Raw genomic sequence first — 23,523 nt, forward strand, 5'->3', positions numbered from 1 at the left:
TTGTTCCGACTGAACGAAGACTAGTACTGTAGTCTAGGACATTTCGTAAGACATCAGATGTTCAACCAAAAACTGTGAAAACCCACAAACTGAATTTTGTGTGTCATACAAGGTAGCGCGAGAAAGAATAATTGCTAAATCAACTATGGAGGGTGAAAAACACCAAAACAGGGAAAATAAAAAGAGCCCAAATAAAAAACGAAGGGGCAAACACAGATTAGAACAATTCATTGAAATGAAACGGGAACAACAACTTCTTAAATATGATCAGGCAACACAGACAGAAAATATAGATTTAGAAATTGGGAATGCTACAGAGAAAAATCTCATAACTAAACCGAAATTTAATAGGAACAAAATCGAAAAAAACGAATATAGAAAAAGGAGAATTAGCAACGTTACTGGAAAATAAGAAAGAGAATAGTAAAAAGATTTTTAAAGAAGAGAGCTGCGAATGCATGAAAGAAATATTAAATTTATACACCTCCTTTGTACACGGAGAAGAAAAATATCTTTTTCTTGTACAGGAAGAAAATAAAGAACAGGAGAAACCAATACAAGAAAACTTAATATCAAGTACAACATGTGAATGTAAAGACAAAGACAATGTGGAAATATTAGAGGACCAAAAAAAGAGCAAAATGCAGGAAACAAATCTGCAGCTATATGGAGAAATTAATCAGACGTATAGATTAGCAAAACTGGAAGAAAAGAAAATTTTGGCTACAGCACTTAAACAAATAGTAAGAGATTCGCATGTTAACGGAAAATCGATAACATACCCAACCTTAGAAGAAACAAATAGGATCGAATTAAGAATATATTATCTACCGACAAATGGTTTTGAACTCCTAGATTTGGTGGACCAAGTATTTGAAAGACGAGGCATATATTGGTCCTTAGATAGTGTTTATAAACAATTAGTTAGAGCACACAGAAGGGTATATTATGACCCGAAGAAGTCTGGTGTGGATGCATATATTTTCACGAGATTTGGATAATAACTGTCAAAGTTTAAAAATAAAGCAAAATAATGCACAAGGAAGCACGGTAGCAACAATGGAGTTAAGAAGACTTGCGGAAATTCAAAAAATAGATATTGTGGCGATACAAAAGCCTTACCTTTTCAATGGGAAACTAACTACCTTACCTGTAGGAAATAGGATAGTATACGGAGGAAAAGGGTCTAAAGCTGTGATTGTGATAATGAATAAGGAAATCGAAATATTAAACCTAACTCGATTCGGAGATAATTGGATTACAACTGTGGAAATTAAACGGAAAAGAACTAAGTTCTGGATAATAAATGCTTACTTCCAATATCGATTGGAAACCCAAATATTTGTTACCAAAATCCAGGAAATATTAAGACAAAGAGATAATAACAGTATTCTCTTTTTGGCGGATACAAATACAAAATGAACAATGCGGGGAGTACAGGAAAACGATGATAGGGGCGACCTAGTTCAGAATTTAATTTTCCATAACAGACCAACCTTCATAGGAAACAGGAAAATCATATATAGATATTTCATGTGCAACAACACAGTTAGCAAACAAGGTGGTAAATTGGAAATTGGGAGATAGTCTCACACTGAGCGATCAAGAGATTATTTTCTTCGAGATACAGATACACGAAATATTTAACGCAGTAGAAACATACAACATCGCGAAAACAAATTGGAATATATTTAAAGATCAATTAAACTTGCCACAAATTGACGAAGACGAAGACAGTAGCGTACAACAGATAATACAGCAAATAGAAACAGCAACTAAAGAAGCAATCAAAGAAGCAACCCCAATAAGCAAAGAAATTTTAAAAATATGAAGACTTTTGGGACCCTAAATTACAAAGGCTAATAACAACATCAACAAAAAAACGTTATCAATCAACAATCTATTCCCTACTGAAAGAAATGAGATTAGAAATATACAGAGCTGCAAAAAGAAAATATAAAGAAGAACTATTAGATTCAAGAGAAGTAGCTGGGATTCATTTCTAAAAACGAACATAGAATTACGTCCTTGGGGAATACCATACAAGTTGATTACAAAAAATAAATCCTTTAATTTTGAATACAGTTAAAAAACCAGATGAAACATTAACTAGAAGCAAGGAAGAAACACTAACGATTTTAATGAATAAGTTCTTCCCCAAGGATACATGTGAGACAGATACAGAAAGTAACAACGAATTAAGAAACAAATTGATGGAAGGAAACATGGGTACCGTACCAGAGGAAGACTTAGTAACAAATGAAGAAATGGAAAAGATTATAAAAAATTTAGAAAACAGAAAAGCGCCAGCAGTAGATGGACTAAAAGTGGAGACATATAAAAAAGCGAAAGACATATAGATACCATGCTTAACAAGACTATTCAACTGGTTATTAAAGAAACAACTTTTCCAGACTCTTGAAAAATCTCAAAATTAAGCATTCTATCAAAGGGACCAGAGAAAGGCGCATCAGAAGTTGGGTCTTATAGACCAATCTGCCTCGTAAAAAACATTTCAAAAATTTATGAAAGAATAATCTTGAACAGATTACAGAAATATAGAGACTTTAGGGAAGATCAACTACAATATCGTTTTAGAACCGGCAAATCAACGGAAGACGCTATAAATAGACTAGTGGATAATATTAAGGAAAAAAGATATGAACGCAAATACGTATTACCGCTCTTTATAGATATTGAAGGAGCATTTGACAATCTCTGGTTTCCCTCTTTAATAGAAAATATTAAAAAACTAAAATTACCCAATTACATAATAAATTTAATAAAAAATATTAATTAAATAGGAAAATCTTAATACCAAACACGGAAGGAGATATTGAGATTACTGCCGGAAAAGGTTGCCCACAAGGTTCCATCTTAGGACCAATATTATGGGACATAGAACTGCAGCCATGTCTAGAAGAATTAAACAAACTGCGAGAAGTGGATGTGGTCGTAGCTTTTGCAGATGACGTCGCAATAACAACAAGTGGAAATAGTAGCAGAGAACTCGAAATAAAAACTGGAAAAATAATAGGAAAATTAGGAAAATGGGGTAAAGAAAGTAAATTAAAAATTTCACCGAGCAAAACAAAATATCTAATCTTCGGAACCAGATTGCAGCGAAATCCAATTATTAAACCAAATGAAATAAACATCAAAAGAGAACAGAAGTTAAAATTCCTCGGGATAATACGGATAACAAACTAAATTTTGATGCACACTTTAAATACGTAACAAGTAGAGGGAACAATATAGCAAACAAATTAACCATGATAGCCAGAAACAAGAATAACTTACCATTAAAAATAGTTAAACTGTACCAAGAAACAATTTTAACAGCCGCAATAACTTATGCATCAAGCGTTTGGATTGGAAGAACCTTAGAAAATCAAACATACAAGAATAGACTAAACAGACCACAAAGAATTTTGTTAATAAGATTAAGTGGAGCATTTTCAACCACTTCATATAGTTCGCTGTGCACAGTACTAGGAATAAAATCAATGGATTTCGTAGCATTACAGCGGGCTGCAAATTATTGGCTAACAAAAGGGAATTTTGATAAAATCAGAAACACATTTGACAAAGAACTAAATTCGGAAGAGGAAATTGAAAACCATATTATAACAATTTGGAACGAAAACTGGCAAAAACAGAAATTAGTACATAGGATACTTCAGATATTGCCAGAAATAAAAGACAGAACCAATATAAAACATTTAAATCCAACATATGGAATCATTCATTTCTTAACAGGTCATGGACCCTATGAAGATAATCTATATAAAATGAAATCCAAACAAACACCGGACTGTGACTGCAGAGAAATTGGAACCCTAGAACCCCATATTATGTGGTGTCCAACATTTTAAGACGACTTAGTACTCAGAACGGACATTCGAAATAAAACTTACAAATAAGGAAGACTGTGAGAAACTGAAAAGATTAACAAATGAACATTCAGATATAAGAACACAACTATATAGAAAAAATTTAACTCATGGCGAAGACTAGAGCACACGAATGAAAGAGATTGAATGAAAAGACTGAGTTGTTCCTGGACCGGAGAGAGGACTCCAGGACGGGAAACACAGGAACACCGTGTCTCCCACCGGGAACACATTGAGTGACTGGAAAGGAATTCCGGTGCGTGCGTGAGTGAAAATGAGTGTGTGTGAAGTGGCTTACGGGAGGAAAATAGGATCAATACAAAGAAGCAAGTTCTAGCGGAACCATACAGCAAATATACCGCTTACGCGCCGAGTGAGATTTGGCGAAGATGACATTGGGATATAACGGACCGGGTCTATACTAAGTGCTCTGAGTGGACCCCGGACCCAATCCATAGAAACCAACCAAAACACTAAGGAACGCCAAGCGGGCAGGAATTGGCCAAGGAAATGAAATGTAAAGAGGGCAAGAAAATGATGAAAAATTACTATATAGGAGAGAAACAAAAATGTCCGGGAAAGAGGGAACTGGGAAAATCTGGAAATGTAGAAAATGAAATTCATATGTGAGAAACAAGTCATACAAGTGAAAAACAATGTGTCAATAATTATTAGTGGTAGTGTTAGTGAAAAGTGCAGTGTTTTTGAAATTTTAGTGATAGTGTTAGTGTGTTGGCAATAACAAGTGGCCCACTTGACCGTCAGTACCACGGCATGTAAGACGTCTCAGGTGCCTGACAAAACTGTCGTGACGCAGAGCATGTTTGGACTGCAGAGCCACGAGATCGTGTTAGTTCATAGCAGGCAGTGGTAGTGGTAATAGCAAAGGGTATGATGTTTACGAACATAGAAAAAGCGGACATGATCCTGATTTATGAGGAATGCCGAAAGGATGCCTCAGAAGCCTGCCGTGTGTACGCAGAGAGATATCCGGACAGACGACAGCCATCACGACATACACTTTGACATGTTTTCACTTATTACACAGTGGTTCTGCCACATACTGTAATGGCTATTCTCATTATGCTGTAACACTGTCACACAAATGGTGCTGACGATGTCTCCTCTACTTTTCCTTCCCTGTTATCAACCCTTTCTTTATCTTGTCCGATTTGTTCTGACAGCTCATACATACAAGCCGGGGTACTGACGGTCAAGTGGACCTCTTGTTATTTTGCTTACACCTATTTACATGGCCATCTCTTCGTTCCTATGTGCAGTACACACATGGGACCAAAAGCGTTTGTTTTTCTGCGTGTGCTCTTTTATATTATGCATGTTAATGTATATCGTTCCATTTAACAACATATAACTTTGCTCCAGATGCCCCATTTGTCGCTCTTTTTCCAACCACCACATAGCTCCATTTTACGAGCCCCTACTGCTTTATTGTTTCTCTCAAACCTTACAGCGTTAGTGTTTGTAGTTTCTTCGCTATTTCAGGTGGTACTTTTAGCTGCCTCAGGCTATATATAATGTACATCCTCTCAATCAACATTTCACTCCCCTTATAGTATCCACGCAATTCTTCACGCCCATAGGAAAATTCTTTACTTTTTCATTGTACACATTTGCTTTTTGTGTTTTCCTACACTTCATACTATGTTTCTGGGCTGCCTGAAGTAATTCTGTGAATTGTTTGCCAGTACGCGCTGTAGAACTTCAGTTTTCACAACTTCCAATAACAAATTGTCGAAAATTGACATTTTGTTATTTACAGGCTTAAATGTTTTTCTGTTTGCATAAGCAAAATCACCTCCCAAACATTGCAAATGAAGTTTAGAAACAGAAACTACACTGAAGCCACCTTTAACGGACACCTCTATAATACGGACAGATTTTTTTTGTAGTGGTAGAGCGTTCACCTCTGGTGCATGAGGTCCCGGGTTCGATCCCGGCTCCCGCCATGTGAACTTTGTGGTGGACAAACACCGTGTGCGTGGGTTTTCTCGGGGTTCTCCCGTTTCCTCCCACTTTCTTCATTCCACCATTTCATTCATTTCTCATCATCACCGTATCCTTTAGCCTAACCGGCATAAGCATGGGACGTAAAACTTACAGATTTCATTTTCTTTTCATTTTTAGACTTTTTTGTCCCGGCAAAAATATGTTCTCTTATGGAACAAAACCCTCCCTTTTACGAACACTCTCAGATACGAACGCGGACAGTTTTTTTCTCCCAAATGTTTCAATAACCTCTTCATAACGGACAGGAATTATTCTCGGTTCTGCAATTTATTACCGTAGACAGGAAATTCTGTTCCCCACAAATGTATCTATTATGAATCTAGATCTGGTAAACCATCAAACAGAAAAACTTAGACTGAACTTGAAATTCTTCTTGTTTTCTGCCCACAGTAATCTGCTTTCTGGTGGAAATCCTAGGAAACCTTCAATAAAGTAATAATACTCATGTACGGTCAGACGTATAACCAAGAATTCTATGCGAAAGATCTTCCTTCTCCTAACAAACTTAGTCCATTTTCCTCTGGGCCTTGCATCTTTTCCGACAGTTTCATAGATAACAAAACAAACATTGGTTGTTTTACAATATCATTTTCAACGAGCAATGTTTCCTCCCTTACTTTTTGGGAAAAGAAACATTTTTCTTTTACTTATGATACTGGAACAAGTTTGGGTGGGAGTTTTCCCGGCTTCCGTGTTCACTTTCTCTAAGAGAATATTATTTGTGATTGGGGCTGGGTCAATAAATATATGCACTCTGAATAACTTGCCTTTTCATCCATTCCGTCAACGAAGGTACCGCGCCTGTACACACAGACACACACAAACACACACACACACACACACAAACACATGATTCTTACGTAACCGTACTTAGTATTCTAAGAGGACACTTGCTAATGAGTTTTATTACGCTTGTGGAGGAAAGAGCTAAACAAAAGAATTTAGCCGATTAGTTGGTTCCTAACGCATCTTCTTAGAAGGTTTTGAGAATTTGAAATAAATGAAAAACACTTTCCCTCCCATGTAGGAAAATATCCAAACATCTTTGGCATATTATTCTTCATCAGTTGATGCAGTGCAAAAGAGTATTTGCATATTAAATTTTACGTATTTATACTCATACATAATGTATTTACTGTATATTACTGCATACAATTACCGTTGTGAGAAATTACATTTCTGTAACCTCTCTGTAACGGACAAAACTCATGTTGCATTGGTGTCCGTTATTCAGAAGATTTACTGTATTGATATACATTAATTTATACGTGTACTTATAGAATAAATGTAAGTCAAAAATACCGATTAGGGGCATGCGAAATCGTGAAAATAATATGAACTTTTGCAATGACTACTAGCAAACAATTCACAGAATTACTTCAGGCAGCGCAGAAACATAACATTAAGCGTAGAAAAACACAAAAAAGAAATGCATACAATAAAAAAGCAAGGAATTTTCCTAAGGGCGCGAGGAATTACATAGATACTATGAGAGAAATCAAATATGGAATTACCACTATATGTATAATGTAAGGGTGTAGTAATAAATACTACAACGCTTGGGATAATATACTACATTTGAAAACAAAACCAACAAGAAGTCAACATTACACTGTAAAATTCGGCACCAAGATAGAGTGCCGAGATAGCAAGTGTGGCGAGTGTTGGAAAATTACATGTGATATCGCATTGCTGACAAAGAGAGCTCTGACAGGATGCGGTCCCAAACATTTTTGGAGAGGTATTATCTGAATCACATAATGCTGTCGGAAACAGAGTGGTAGAGACGCAGTGCAATGAATTTCAGTAAGGGAGAGCAGGGTCTGTGTGAACTGACATGGGCAGACTGACATGTCAGAAGTAGACAAGAAGCCGAAAAAAAAAGTTGAATGATGTATGTGTACCACATAAGAACCGGACGTGATTAGTAGCACTACTACAGAAACAAAAACATTTGAGGCATCTAGTGTTAAAAGCCGCAAAATCCACTTTCTTTTTACCGAAATTGAGTTATATATCGTTTGTTATATTTTTATGTGATCTAAAGGAATTCCATGGAAAGAGTATTTTGTTTAAACGGTTAATATATTATGCTATAAAACTAGTTCAATTATGCTACTTTGTACGGTATATATGGAGATTCACTGCATATTTTTCAAGATTATTCGAAACTAAGCTAAATGGATGCGGCCGATTTTGATACTAGGCGCCTCATTTGTTCTCACACGGAACAGTAGACTAGAAACGCGTGTGAACCCCTATCAGAATGCAGTTTTGTCCCCAGACAAGTGTCACCGATACCATTGGACAAATGATATCTGACGGAACAAACAACAGAATCACGCTTACAATGCAGGAATTAAAACGTGACAAAATGTAATAAAGTACCTCACTTAAGCGAGTAAAATCAACGCATAACAAGGTGGCACGAGAGGTATGACAATGCGTTACACATTGCTACATTATTTTGGGGGCTTTGGCATCTTTCGGTTCCAGCCGGTTGGAGGTACGAAGTAATTCTGCTTCCGAACTTCGTTAATACCCTCCCAAACGTTAGCGAGTCTCCCTAAAAACTTGCATAAGCTACTCTCAAAATGTAGGCGAATGCCTGGATACTTTGTCATACTTTCAGATTCAGCTAACGACCCTCCAGATCCAAAATTCTGGCTAGTATTATAATGTACAATAAAGTATCATAGGCTACGACATTGCAAAGAGGGCATTCGGCAATCTGAAAAGGGGTTCATATCGCTGGCGTTTCCAACCTCCTTTACTAAATTGTCGTTTCAGAGGGAAGCGCAGCTTTAATTTGGTTTTCAAGTGGTTTTAAAGTTTCCCTAGCTTCTGTAGTAGCGCAACCGATCACGTTTGGCCGTAATGTTTATGCATGCATGTCATTTGTGAAATTGCTTGCACAGCGTATCACCGTGTTTCGGAAACCATTATGTATTTAGGTATTACTTTTCAAAGATGTTTGAAACTGCTTCTTCTTTGTCCGCAATGCACTGTCGCATTCCATTTTCCAACATTTGCGACAATCTGTAACTCGTAGAGGGCGTCGAATTGCACTGTGTCAAATTGACTTTTTGTTTTCATTTGCAGAATCGTCTTCGAAGTGTTGTAGTATGTGTTACATTACACTCTGTATATTTACTGGATAAATGCATATAATTTTTTACGTTTATTTGTAACAATGCACAGATTTAGTATCATAAAGTTTCTTTTTTTTACCTTTAGCTCTTGAATTTTTGATTGATATAAATCCTTCCTGGAATTTCCGTTTTCTTCATCCAACCAGTTTTCCATTTCCTTTATAACACAATGCAATGTAGAGTCTCCTGTGATATTTTCACGTTTCAGACGAAGCACATAGGCTTCTAATGAATTTCTGACAGTTATACGCTCAATTTCTTCTTGATCATTTTGTTTCATTTGACACTAAAACGACAAAAAATAATTAGTAAATTAACTTTTATATTGTGACAAGAACCATTTTCACTTAACCATTCAATATCTAGAAACATATGTTCTCACTAAGTTGTTGGCAAGTGAATAATTGTTGATTATTTACTGACGCTTGTCAAATACGCTTGAATTTTATTTATAGCACAACCAGTGGAGTATTTATGATTTTGTTTCAGGAGGGACTTTGCTAGCTTTATTCCTGGAAATGTGAAAATTCTGCAAGATATTTCATTTGCATTAAAATAGTAAATACAACTTCGAGGGGGCTTAAGCCCTGAAGCCCCCCTTAAATACGCCACTGAACACAACAAATATAACACACCAATTACAATTCCCACCGTTACTTATTCATTGCTAGTAACAATATTTTCATTATGCCATAGAGTTTTCAATCTGATTTTTTTCTGGGTATTAACGACAGAAAAGTCAATGACGAAACAATGTGACAAACTTACCTAATTGAGTGTAGTTCCAGGCCTTTTGACAGCCACAGAAGTTTGGGGGACATAAATATGTTAGGTGGCACAAGTCGTTAAAAACAGCTGTACATGAATAATTATTGAAATCTTGTTTCTTGCCAACCATAATTCTCAATATATATCTTTCATTATAGCTCCACAATAATAATAATAATAATTATAATAATAATAATAATAATAATAATAATAATAATAATAATAATAATAATTATTATTATTATTATTATTATTATTATTATTATTATTATTATTATTATTATTATTACTATTATTATTATTATTGAATTCTTATTGTCTTTTGTTTTATTTACATTGTTTATATCTATTTATGTGTATTATTATATATTTTCTTTGTAATTTGTTCATTTTATTATGTTCATTATATTTTATTTCTTAATAATACATCATGGTCGATTTAATAGCTATTTTTCGATGTTATGTCGTAACTTTATTTTACAATTTAGCTTGTATCAAACTCATGTGCTAATGTTTTATTTTGTATTTGGTCGAAATGATTTGATGTATTTTATTTGTTCGTTTTATTTGTATTTCTTTTGTAATCTTACATTGTATATTATTGTACATTATGACTATTTTGGCTTGGCTGTGGTCTTTATTATCAAATAAATTCAGATTATTATTATTATTATTATTATTATTATTATTATTATTATTATTATTATTATTATTATTATTATTATTATTATTATTATTATTTTAAAGTTATTTAGTGACCCATTTTTAAACATAGAGAGACTAGTACTTCTATTGGATGTTGGAAAGGCTTCTTATAATGAAATCCTTATTATCGAAATATGTTTAAGTAGTGGAGTGGGTTAGTAAGGACTTGTGACTTAATTTTTCTTTATCAACTTTCTAAGATTTTCTTTTTCGTACCAAATATCATTAAACTGTTTCTTCTTAACTTGGTTAGAGAAGGTTCTTCCTCTTATTAGTTAACTGATTGCAAAATTGAAAAAATTCAGATTAGATTACTCTTTACTATTTAAAATTATTTAAATAATATCAAAGATATATTTATTAAAAGCGTATTTAAAAAGAAATGAAATAAAAGGTATAAAAGCATATTTAGAAAGAAATGAAATAAAAGGTATAAAAGCATATTTAGAAAGAAATGAAATAAAAGGTATAAAAGCATATTTAGAAAGAAATGAAATAAAAGGTATAAAAGCATATTTAGAAAGAAATTAAATAAAAGATATAAAAGCATATTTAGAAAGAAATGAAATAAAAGGTATAAAAGCATATTTAGAAAGAAATTAAATAAAATGTAAAAAGCATATTTAGAAAGAAATTAAATAAAAGATATAAAAGCATATTTAGAAAGAAATTAAATAAAAGGTATAAAAGCATAATTAGAAAGAAATTAAATAGAAGGTACGGACCACCGCACTAAACTTTCTCGTTTCTATTTAGTAAATTAAATAAAGTCGTGCTGAACATACCTCCATTATGAAACATGACGTAAAGAATAATAGGTGTTTTCGAAAATTAAAAAAAATAATACTTATTCGGAAGATAATACTACTCCCTCTTGATTTTTCACTTAAAATGAGATGTACGTTATTGTAGGTTTGTTATTATGTTTATTTAAAAATATGAACAAAATCGCCTAAATAGCTTTCGCGAAAATCGTGTGAAGAAATCTACTCCGCGAATAAACTATGCCTTGTGGATATTATAAGAAAAGGCTTACATCACATTATCGGGTTGAACATTAAATGTGAAGAAAATATGCTGAGTAGTTTTGAGAAAGTAGAGTTAGAAAGCCTTACATTATATTATAGAGCTGCTAATTAAATATTTATTTATAAAATGTGAGCAAATTGGAAAGAGAATATTTTGACAAAAGATCTGAAAAAAAAAACTTATCCAAGATTAAACTATCCTTATGAGCTTCTTCTGGGGATACAGTTCCAAGAGAATATTAGTTTATTAATATTTATTTATAAAAATGAATAAAATTGTCTGAGCAGTTTTTGAGAATATGTTCTAAATATAACTCACAATTAGGCTTAGGAGTAAACTTCCATTTGTGGACTTTTCCAGAAAATGCGGTTTATACCATATTATAGAGTTGTTAACGATATATATATATATATATATATATATATATATATATAACATATGAGAAGTTTCTGAAAACGTTAAAATCTCGCCCTAAGGAATAACTACCTCCTTTAGGATTTTTGAGGAGAAATGACTTACGTCACGTTATATGATAATTAGTGAAGTATTTACTCATGTAATAAGAACAAAGTCACCTGCGACGTATTCGAGAACATCGTCCGGGAACAAACTAACCCACAAGATTAACAATACATTGTTGGTCTTTGAATGAGAAATCACTTTCGTCATTGTACTTTACTAATAAAATAGATATGTTTCAGTGTGATAAGCAGATCTTCTGTTGAGAAGAAAAAAGATGTAGGGATGACGGAGAATTGGAGTAGAACCATAATTGGAAGCAAACATTTACAAAATTATTTCCTTCAATTCTTAAAAATTTTAAATTTCAGTATATTTCAACCATTTTCTAATTTATCTATGAACAATGCTCTTTCTAATTTCTTTTCATATACAGTATGTAGTGACGTCAGCTATTATACACATAACAAAGTTATAATGTCTTTGATATATGGTACCCATTGAACAACACGCTCCAAAGAATAGAAATTCTTAAAATGGATTTTCTTATTCACCAATTGCACAGTAAAACTTTGTTTCATTGTTCCACAGGCTTACCAATTACACGGAAAATTACATGTTTCATCTGTCTAAGTGTTTGTGATGCCAGCAAAAGTATTGGATTCTACCTAATGGAGTTACAGAAGTCAGGGATTCAATTATTTTTGTCGCTGGCTGTAGAACTTTCAGTTCAAATAGACTAAACCTAGTCTTGGGATATTGACTGGACCGCTTCTCGATATTTTATAACGTTTTGACTCTGACCAAAGGTTGTATAAGTCTTCCGACACAGTTTGAAAGTCTAAAAAATACGAAGTATATTTCACTATCGGATGTGAATTATTTAGGGCCATTTTATTGAAAAAGGTCAGAGGGATTGTATTAATTCTTAAATAAATATTTCGGTAACGAGCCTAGAATATAGTATAGGTTGTAATCTTGTGGTATTGTAATATGTATATAAGCGTCTACTAGTGTCATTTGGACCTTCAGAAAAGGCAACTGGTCGCCTTAGTTAGAGGGATATTTTAATCAATTATGTAAGAATAACACAGTAATGAAGATAATGAAAACTTACTTATATCGGAGAATCTTGCCTTCCTCAAACAAAACCTGAAATAATACTACTATTATAAAGGGAATTTTCCCTGGGCCTGCAGAAGGGCTACTGTTACTCTTAATGAATATTTTTTCCGTTGATTTTTTTTAAAGTCGCTGGTAATTTGGTCATATCTCATTAATGCGGTATAAATCATTTCTCATGAAAAAAATCACAAAGTGTAGTTTATTTTCAAGCCATTTAAAGATTACACAGACACACACAAAAAAATAAAAGTTCTGCGCAGCGTACCCTAGATATAGATTCGATGTATTTTGGTACGCAGAATCCAAATTTTCAAACTCCAGGACGATTGATCATGTCAATTTTGTTTTATGGCCAAAAAACGAATGTACTGTCTTACGTACTAAAATTCGCACCAAAATTCGCTAAAGTTTCTCGATACTGTTGGTCGTCTTGGGGTTTCGAAATTTGGATTATGTGTACGAAAATATATAGAATCCATACGATAGAATCCACTGCATAGAACTTTGTTTCCTTGTAATTGTCTTACATGTATTCTTCCTACGCAAAATCACTAAAGCTTTTCGCTCATAAAAAGAAAATTGATACGGTCGATTCTCTTGGAGTTTTGAAATTTGGATTGTGCGTAACAAAATACATTGAATCCATGCCCTGGAGTACGGTACACAAAAGTTTTATTGTGTGTGTGTGTGTGTGTGTGTGTGTGTGTGTGTGTGTGTGTGTGTGTGTGTGTGTGTGTGTGTGTGTGTGTGTGTGTGTGTTATTTTCTAACTAGATTTTGTTCAGATTTCATCAATAAATATTTCATTAACAACATTATAATGGGACGCTAGTCATTTCTCATGAAAAGATGCAAAAAGAATTCCTGATGGTGAGTTTTCTTAGACAATTTTTGGAGAACAACTTAGACTATTATTCTTATATAATATGGATTAATATGTCATTAGTAGCCATACGACATGACATAAGTTGTTTTTTATGAGCATACAAGGAAAGTTTATTTCTGGAAGAGTTTTGCGGGCAATTTTACCAGAAACGATACATGATTTTGTTTGTATTTCATAGAAAATACCTCGTTAGCAACTGCACAGCTTTGCATAAATTATCCTTTACGAAAATATTCAGAAGTGACAACCTGTTCTTGGGACTGAAATATATTCGTATTATTTCCTCAGAAGGTCTACTTTTCATTAATACTTGGACATGAATTAATTTAAGCAACAGCGCGAGAAAGTTTAGTACGGTAACATGTACATTTTATTTTATACTTATGATCATAATATAATCCACAAAAACATTTGTAAGCCTTACAAATCCACAATACACTATAGACTTAAATAGTGTTTCCTAGTAAAGAGTTATTATTTAATGAAAAACTATTATACATCGTTACTAAATTTCATAGTATTTACACATGAACTAAGGATCATTTGTAATATTTGGAATTTTTTTAATGTCCTAAGATTACGTATGTAACCAAAAGGATATGGTTTATAAATTTGAGGAAATCGGGACAACAACTAAACTCCAATAAACATGATGCTGTCCAGTACTAACCTAAACGGTAAGGTATCAAAATACAGAGTTTTTGGACCATAAGTGTATTTCCAACCTTACAACCACTAATCCTAATAGTTTTCAATATTCCAGCATAAATACGAGCATATGTTTACATAAATGGTATGTAATCGCTTTGAAGTGTGCGATTTTCGTTAATCTTTAGAATTTCTAACTTTTACACTTATTATTTTCCAATTGAAATGCACTGGTACATTTAAGAATATCCCGCATACATTGTTTGATTCGAACAAAATCAAAATTCACGCCCACAAAATGAGTCTATAGAGAAAATGCAAATTTTACTTTGAAAATCCCAGTACACACGTCACCTAAGTGGGAAGATTGTAGTGGATATGATGCTAATAGTTTGAAGGTCATTAGAGAATACGACTAGTCATTAGCTCTATGGAAATGACAATCTATGTGTACACTGAGATCAACGCAAGTCAAAATCTATTGTGGATTAGCTGACTTACAAGGAGAAAGAAGATTTTGGTAAATTAACTTCTAAGCTATCTTTCTTGAGACAGTAGTGCTCATCCAAAGTGTTAATATTGCAATCTGGGAGAGCGCAATAGTGAAAATTATCGGAGAAAAAACGTCTTAAAGTTTTCGAATCGTGCATATGGTATGACGCGTAAAGGTATTAAGTGACTGCGTGGCAAAGTGAGGAGCACCTCCGACTTACGTGCAAAAGTCCTGGGTTTGATTCCCATTCTAGTCAATTCCTTTCTTCTTTAACGAATAAAGTATCCATTTGTAACTACAAGTTAAATATTAATTCATCATATGTTTATAATGCATAAAACAATAGAAAATATTCAAATCAGTTGTAAAACCTTTCAATGTTTCATGTTAAGTATCAACAAAATGTAACCTATTCCATAACCAATGTGTTTCAGACGACAATAGTTTGGGGAACTATGTCAGTAGTACCCAGGTCCAGGGTAGGGGAAGCAGGAGCGGGAAATTACCTCCGGAGAGTTTGAGGAATTCATATACTTTAATCGATTGTCTACTGATCTACTCGTAGAAAATGTGAAAGTCTTAAGTCGGTGGTGCTCTTGCCCCCTCAAGCGAAGCCTAAAATGACGGCTCCTGGTTATAGCATACACCAAATATTACCAAAGGGGATTTTCCCCTCATCCTCCTTGCAATTCGCACATTGTCCACAGATATAGACACGAAGCATCGAGGACATTTTTTTACACAACGACTATGTTAACCATAATATAATTCGTGATATCAATATATTTACGAAAAAGGTTACATTTTTTTTGATAGTTAACATGGAACATTGAAAGAGTTTACAACTGATTTGAACATTTCTAATTTTTATGTGTTGTAAACATATGGTGAAGTAATGTTTTACTTGAAGGTACAAATGGCTAGTTTATTGGTTAAAGCGAAAAACGAAGAAAGTAAACTTGAGCGGAAATCGAACCAGAGACCCTTTGCACACGGGGTCGGAAATGCTTCTCACTCTGCCACGCGGTTATTTGATAACTTTACGAGTCGTGTCATTATATGCGAGTCGGAAACTTTAAGATACTTTTTCTCCGCTATTTCTGGCCATTGTGCTCTCCCAGTTTGCAGTATGAACACTTTCAATGTCCACTACTTCCTCGCGAAAGATGGCCCCGAAATTCATTTACCAAAGTCTTCTTTCCCCTTGTTAGATCTATGACCATATCAAAAGACTGCAAAACGCCTGGCGGCCGTCCGACAGAATTACTTAAGAATTGCTTGAACATGCGTCGTGACGTTTCAGAGGGCAATTAGTTGTGCATGATGATGCCAGAAGCACCCAAAATTAAACACTTGATGATTAAGGTAGGAATGTGTTCCTTCATTTCGCTCATATCCATGAGACTTTGTCGTCACCTAGAAAATCTTGGGTGTTGAACAGACTGCAGTGGTGAGGCGAATGAAAGGGAGTATGCTTCGATAAGAGCCAAATACTGAAAGAAGTGTACAGTCTGGAATATATTTGACTGGCCATTTTCCTGCTGATGGCAGGCGGAGTTGTCTGAAGAAACTTTAAGATCCAAGCCTCTGATGTAGCGTGCATAGCAGCTTAAATACTGGCGATGCACAGTAGCTTAAATAAAATATTATAATCAATATGAATCTCATCTCTTTACATTGCCGTTTTGCTTTGACGTTCTTATACGCAAGAAGGGAAACTGCGCTTAATAGGACAGCATGTAACGCATATGTGGCCATCACTACTAACAGGATGAAGTGGTAATTCTTTGAAAACACGGCTGTCTATCACTCAGCACGCAAAGCGAGAGTGTTTATTCTTGTATTGTAGTCTAAGGTGCTTGGTCACTTGAGGTGCCTGGGTCAATAGAAGCCGATACAAAGGCATGGGTACAGCAATGTATTGTAGTGTTCAGTGGATGCCGTCAAATTATATAGACATGTCTACACTCGGTGCCGTGCTCTACCGTACAGCTATCACTGTGCATGGTGTTATGTGGACATGACGCCAAAGAGGGCAAGAATTCATTACCTAACCGTCACTTGACTATTCGCTTCTATCCATTGTGTATGCAAAAGTCAAATCGAGGCGGGATTCCTTGAATGTCCACAATTTGCGACAAGCCGGCGTGTCATAGAAGTAAAATGTATCCCTCTTTGAACGAAGCAGTCTGTACCTTGCGCTTTTTGAGGTCAGCGAGACAAGTGACGCTTACGCATACTTTTAATGTTCATATGACCATGTTCCACTATTTCATTGCTACTTAAACCACCACTCGCGTTATAATTCCGTACAGCAATTCTAGAGCGATGATTTTCTCATGTTGAATCTAATAGTTTATCCGCTATACTTTGGCGTTGGAATTCTTTGAGTTTGGACATATTCCGTCGCTCTTTGTTGATTGTACATTTTTTAAATAAATAGTAGTGCTCAGAGAATTGTTCAGAAATCTAAATACGGAATTTAACCGTTCGGATCTATAATGTTGAAACGCTAAGAAGACAAGAGAATAAAGTAACAATACCCTATACTATGTAATGTTGATTTATTTATAATGCAACTGAGCGTTAATAGAAAGTGTGTCCAAATGAAACATCCCCGGTCAACACTGCAATGTATTTGGCATCGAGGAAAGTATGTGTTGGGCTTGGGGCAACAGTTAGTAATAGACGCGCACGCATACCGAAGCAGCAGTTAATACTTTTCATTTGACTGTGGCGGCGGCGATTGCATAAACGTCCCGCGCTGATCAATACGCTGTTTCAATTTTTGTTAGCAGAGGGATATTAGCCCAGTGAAATTCACAGGAAAATGAGTGTAACTTAAAGACCCACCATGGATGTTCCACTCACACGACAGATTTCCATGCCCAGACTAGGAACATGTTTTCACTAGTGATTGCCTCGTAGCGAAAGCTGACACTAATATACACGAGGATCAACAGGAAAGTATGTACGCTTACCGCGAGTTTGTTCTTTTGTGCGGTACCATGCACTTTATTGTACGGCATAAGCTGATGACGTGTGTGTACAATAAGTTCCGCGAATTATTACTGCAGACGAAAAGTACCTTTGAATGGTTACGTGCCTGCAGCACCTGTGTCGATATACCAAAGATTTTGACGACTTTCTTCTGCGCACTGTGGTAGAGGAAGATACGTCGTGTACCCTTTCAAATTCTCAACCAAGATGGTATCTATACAGGAGACATATCCATCATCGTTAAAGGGGAAGGAAATTAAAACCAGCCATCCAGTGGAAAGATTATACTTATGTTACTTTCTGATTTTCAACGACCATTGTTTTTAGAGTTGAAGGAACTCACCATCACAGTAAATGCAGAGCGCTACTGTGTGGCACTCAACAATTTACATACACTCATACGAAGGAAATTTCCCGGATGTTGACGTCTGTATTTATCATTTTTCATGTTAATGCTCGGCCGCAGATGATGGGCAATGTGCAGGATACATTAGGGGGGTCTGCTTCATGCATCGTACAGCCCGGATTTATAGACATTCGTGTTCCTCTTGTTCGGGCCCTTGAAAAACTCACAACAGTATAGTGTTTCACAATAATTATAAGGTGGAAGGTATAGTAGTTGAATAGTATTCCATTTGGAAATAAAATTAAATAAAATCTTTCAGTTTATCCTCCCACAATTAGGACCTTTAGGCTAAGCAAAATAGATAATTAAGGAGAATAGATTATGTAAGAATCAATGCAATGATTTTGGGAGGCAACGGGGGCAATCCGTGAAAACCTACAGATATAATATTATCCATCACAAACTTATTTGACCTGAGATTGAGCCACTCACTCCACGCACCAGATGTAAACGCTTCACCACTCAGCCACCCTCCCACTGAATGTCGGCTGGAATTCAATTCCTGGTGAAGTAGTGGAATTTTTGTCTCAACAACTGTGATGACTACTAAGCCTAACGTCTGTTGCACTTGGATTCTTATGTATTGCGGTTTGTTTTGTTTATGTGTCATGATTCCCATTTTGGCCGGTATTTTAATTTCCAATTAAGGACAGCTTTCATTTAAACACGCTTTGTACTCGTAGATGTGATCATTTTATGAAACGGATACCTCGTCATTCACTAGACTTTTCATCTTTTGCTCCTCGTGACAAAACACTCCGTATATAATTGGAAGTGGTAACTCCATCATTTGTTCTTTCTTCTTGTCTTCCTTGTTCTGTAGTACCTACATAGATTAAATATTTTGTGTTAATAACAATTAAATAAGAGTCATACCATTCACACATTTAATAGTAGATCATAAAATACAGTATGTCTTCCCAGGACGATCCACAGAAAGTAAGAAACAATATATCAGAAACAGCTAAATGACATAATAATTTTTGAAAAATCTTCAATACATATCTCTCAAATGGTTGAAGACATAAGCCATAAAACATTTCAATAGTATAATAATCAATATAATAATCGACTTCTGAAGAACACTAGACGGTTGAGTAATTTTTAAAGCAACAAGAAGCAGAAAAATAATAATACAACAGAAAAATAAAAACGATTTAAAAGAAGTAATTCATCCTAATCAGATAAATAATCATTTAATTGCATTTATTGTCAAGTAATTACTTTGGGAATCTAACTTCTTAAATATCTATCTTATATATTTTTATATCTACCTATATAACATTGATTAAAATTTGTCTTCTTAAATACTTATCTTATATACTACTCTATCTACCCATATAACATTGATTAAAATTTATCATTAAATCTATAAAAAAAAATGAAGTCAATACCAACCAAAATAAAGTAGGTGTAATAATCGTTTTAATGATGTTATAAAGCACTAATTTGGTTGACTTGACACACAATAAGTTACACGGTGGTGCTTCTCGCAGCTTTCTTTCCTTCTTCCTCTACTCACAGTACAGGAAAATAAGACGAAAAACGGCAAAGGTTTGTAAAACTTCCGAATAAAGTAGATTTTTGTGGAGACATTTATTTTCATGTTCTCACCATATGTTCAAAAGTACCCTTGAATTGTGTTTTTAGGAAGAAGAGTGGAATTCTAATCTTTAGCAATTACACCAAAAATTACGTTTTTCGAAGAAAACGATCATGGTTTAAATTGTAGTTTATAAAATTCTACACCACAAAGGTTTTTCTACAGTTTTTTGTAGAATCAATCGTATCGAAGATATAGACTGAATCATATTTTGAATAGAAAAGGAAAGAGGTTTTAAAATTGAAATTGTAATATATCTGGAAAATTAAATGTCGGCCTGGAAAAAAGTTCGAAATAAAACTTTAATGTTTTGTAGGGAAAATCATTGTTTTAAAATTGGCCTGTTCTCGCCTCCTGAGAGTGGAATGGGAGGGAAATTTGAAAGCTTAAAAAGAAACATCCATCTTTTATTGCAGATTCAGATTATACGAATAATAAGTAAATTTTATCTCAAATATTTTTCTTGAATCTTGATAAATGGCACTAATTTCTCTGATGCTTTTTCAATTTAGAGTCTCTTAGAAGAGAGAATTACGAAAAAGAGGAAAACTATAAAAAATTATCTTGCTAAAGGAAAAATAATTGAGCAGTATAAATAACGACGAACTTGTGCCAAAATTCGCCCGGCCGAAATGTTGGTGACAATGTAATAAACAAAAAATATACAGTAAATTGCTTAACATTGTAATCACCGTTGTATTACTTGCGTATACAATGTAAAATAAAAAATTTTCATCTTGAAACTAATACAGCTTATTCTGTTATTTTAAGTTGTTGAGCTTTATCTTATGATAATGTTTATTAGAAATTAATTGCATTGAGAGATTTGAACTTAAAAAAATGCAAATGCCAAAACAAAGTAGTATAAATTATTGTGTAAAATGTGAAGTAGTTTTATGAGTACAATTTGAAATGCGAAACTGAAAACTCAAAAAATGGTGATTGAAACTATAAATGCGGAAAAGAAAAAAAGAAAAATAAAATGTAAAAATATACATAAATTCAAAACAATAACTAAAATGTGAAAATGAAACAAAAAATACAGATGAAAACTATAAATTAAACTCTAAAATAACAATGCAAAACAAAACAAAAAATATGTAAGAATTAAAACTAAAAATTAAGACTGAAATCTAAACGTGCAAATTGAAAACTTAAATTGTAAATTTGGAAAAAATACAAGAATGAAATCTAAAAATGCAAACCTGTAAGTTTAAATGCAATACCAAAATTCCAAAATCGGGAAACTAAAACTAGAAATACAAAGCTAAAAATTGGACTGCGAAACTAAAATCTAAAATATACAAAACCGAAAGCTAAAAAATTGCAAAACTCAAACTAAAATCTTGAGCTAAACTGAAATCTTGAAAATACAAAACTTTGAATAAAAATGCAAATGTGAAGTGCCAAATGAAAAGTTGCAAAGTAAAATCTACTTGTGCCTAATTCCTGGTCTAAAGATGATAGTTCTATATGATTTTGTGTCATTAATAGAGCATGAGCATTCTTAAAGTTAATATATAATTTATGATCAAAATGTAACAGTAGCTCTTAAAACTTGTATATAAGATTTCAAAATCATCATCTACTACAAGGCATTTGATCTCTCTCTCTCTCTATTTCTCTGCATATATATATATATATATATATATATATATATATATATATATATATATATATATATATATTCCTTTACTCCAAAATCTTAATGTAATTTTAGCCGTCTGTTACAGTAGTTTCAGAACAAAATCTTATATACAATTTCAGTCGATTCATACCAAAGCCTTATTACTCAATACACACGTGTTATGTATTTAAGAAGTTCACCAGCTCTTCATCTCCTCCAAAAACTAAACCCTCCGAGACGTGAAATATAAACACTAATTCATATAATGACGAGCCTTCCATATGTTAACTAAGTTAATCAATGGTGTTTGATAATATTGCTCAAGATAACTTTAGTATTATTAGGACAAGCCTAAATAGATTTTATGTAAATAAAAATACTATGTTTTATAATATATATTCGAAATGTAGTTCGATCATATATCCCGAAGCATTCAAAGAATAGCAATTATAATATTTCCGATATCAATTAAAGTAGGAATGTTATTTCTTTTAAAAACGTATTCAAATCTTTCTTAACTTACGTTTATGAATTTTACCGAACTCGACAGTGGCACAAACACAGAAACTTCAATAACAGTTTGGGGTGCGGTGGCAAATTGTTAAAGCATTGTGCTATAGTCGAAAGGTCTGAAGAGTTAGGCTGATGATCGTAAGATGGAGATTTTAGTCCCTCGAAAGAGCGTGGTCAATACTAACCCTCTTCAATGTTTCTATGCTCATGTTTCTGTCGAATTTAGTAGCCATGAAAAGTATACGAAAGAGAAAATAAGAGGACCGAGGACCGAAACTACCGTGTTATACCGAGCAGTATATAACACTTATAAAATCCCCTAAACTTGAGCAACCGGTAGTCTTTCAAACGTCTTCACCCCACTCAGCCTTAGATAGTGCTCCATCGCTGGAAACACCACATCCAATCTCACCACCCAAACACTATTTATATCTACACGAATGCTTGCAAACAGCATACTGATGATGGGCCTATGGTTAGAGTAGCAATATATATACACACCTGCAATCAACTACGCAAAAACTCACAGACTTCTCGCGAATACATCAATTTAGCTGGCGGAAACCTCTCAATTCGCATAAGATTGAAAGTCGCACTTCAACGGAAACTACCTATAGTTAGCATTTGCACTGACAGCGTTGTGCTCTACAAGGAATATGTAGCAACCCATGGACGTCTGTAAATACATGCTACACATTAATATTCATCAAGAGCTTCGAATACTAGACAATAAGAATCAAGTTGCTACGCCAATGCATACGCCATTTCACTGTACTATTCCAGGGAACGAAGTCAGTAATATCCTTAGTAGATATGCAACAGAACACAGCATGCCTTCCAATCTCCGTCTCCCAGCATCTGCCTTCTCCGAGCTGTTGCTACAGAACGGCACACCTACAAACAACAACAATTAGGACCTGGGATTTATTATTGGCAAATAGAACCTCTTCCCACCTCCAGAAAATGGGAAGTTCCTCAAAATTGAACAAGAAAACTTCATTTTTATATTCTCGGCTTCGTCTTCATACTGTTTAGACTCCCATCCAGCAACACAAACAGCAGCAGCTCACCTCCTGTTTGTAATATTGTAGAAAAGAAGATTCAATTGACCACCGTATCGTCCAGTGTTCTGTAACGCGTTTCTACTGTCCGATACTCAACACACTCATTCACTCTGTTTATTATACCA

The 23,523-nt window shown here is 34.2% G+C and overlaps 1 protein-coding gene across 1 annotated transcript in view; it reads right to left on the bottom strand.

The window, feature by feature from the left end:
- LOC145682095 (heat shock 70 kDa protein 4L-like) overlaps positions 1 to 23,523 on the bottom strand; it is a 196,853-nt gene that overhangs the window by 69,793 nt on the left and 103,537 nt on the right. Inside the window, exons 7-8 of the mRNA XM_081753689.1 lie at positions 19,301 to 19,417; positions 9,153 to 9,359 (exon numbers count right to left, since the gene is read on the bottom strand). Coding sequence (XP_081609815.1) covers positions 9,153 to 9,359; positions 19,301 to 19,417 — 324 coding nt within the window. The remainder of the gene's footprint in view (positions 1 to 9,152; positions 9,360 to 19,300; positions 19,418 to 23,523) is intronic.

The sequence above is a fragment of the Thermobia domestica genome, chromosome 3, assembly GCF_964235325.1.
Source record: "Thermobia domestica chromosome 3, izTheDome1.hap1.1, whole genome shotgun sequence".
Lineage (NCBI taxonomy): Eukaryota > Metazoa > Arthropoda > Insecta > Zygentoma > Lepismatidae > Thermobia > Thermobia domestica.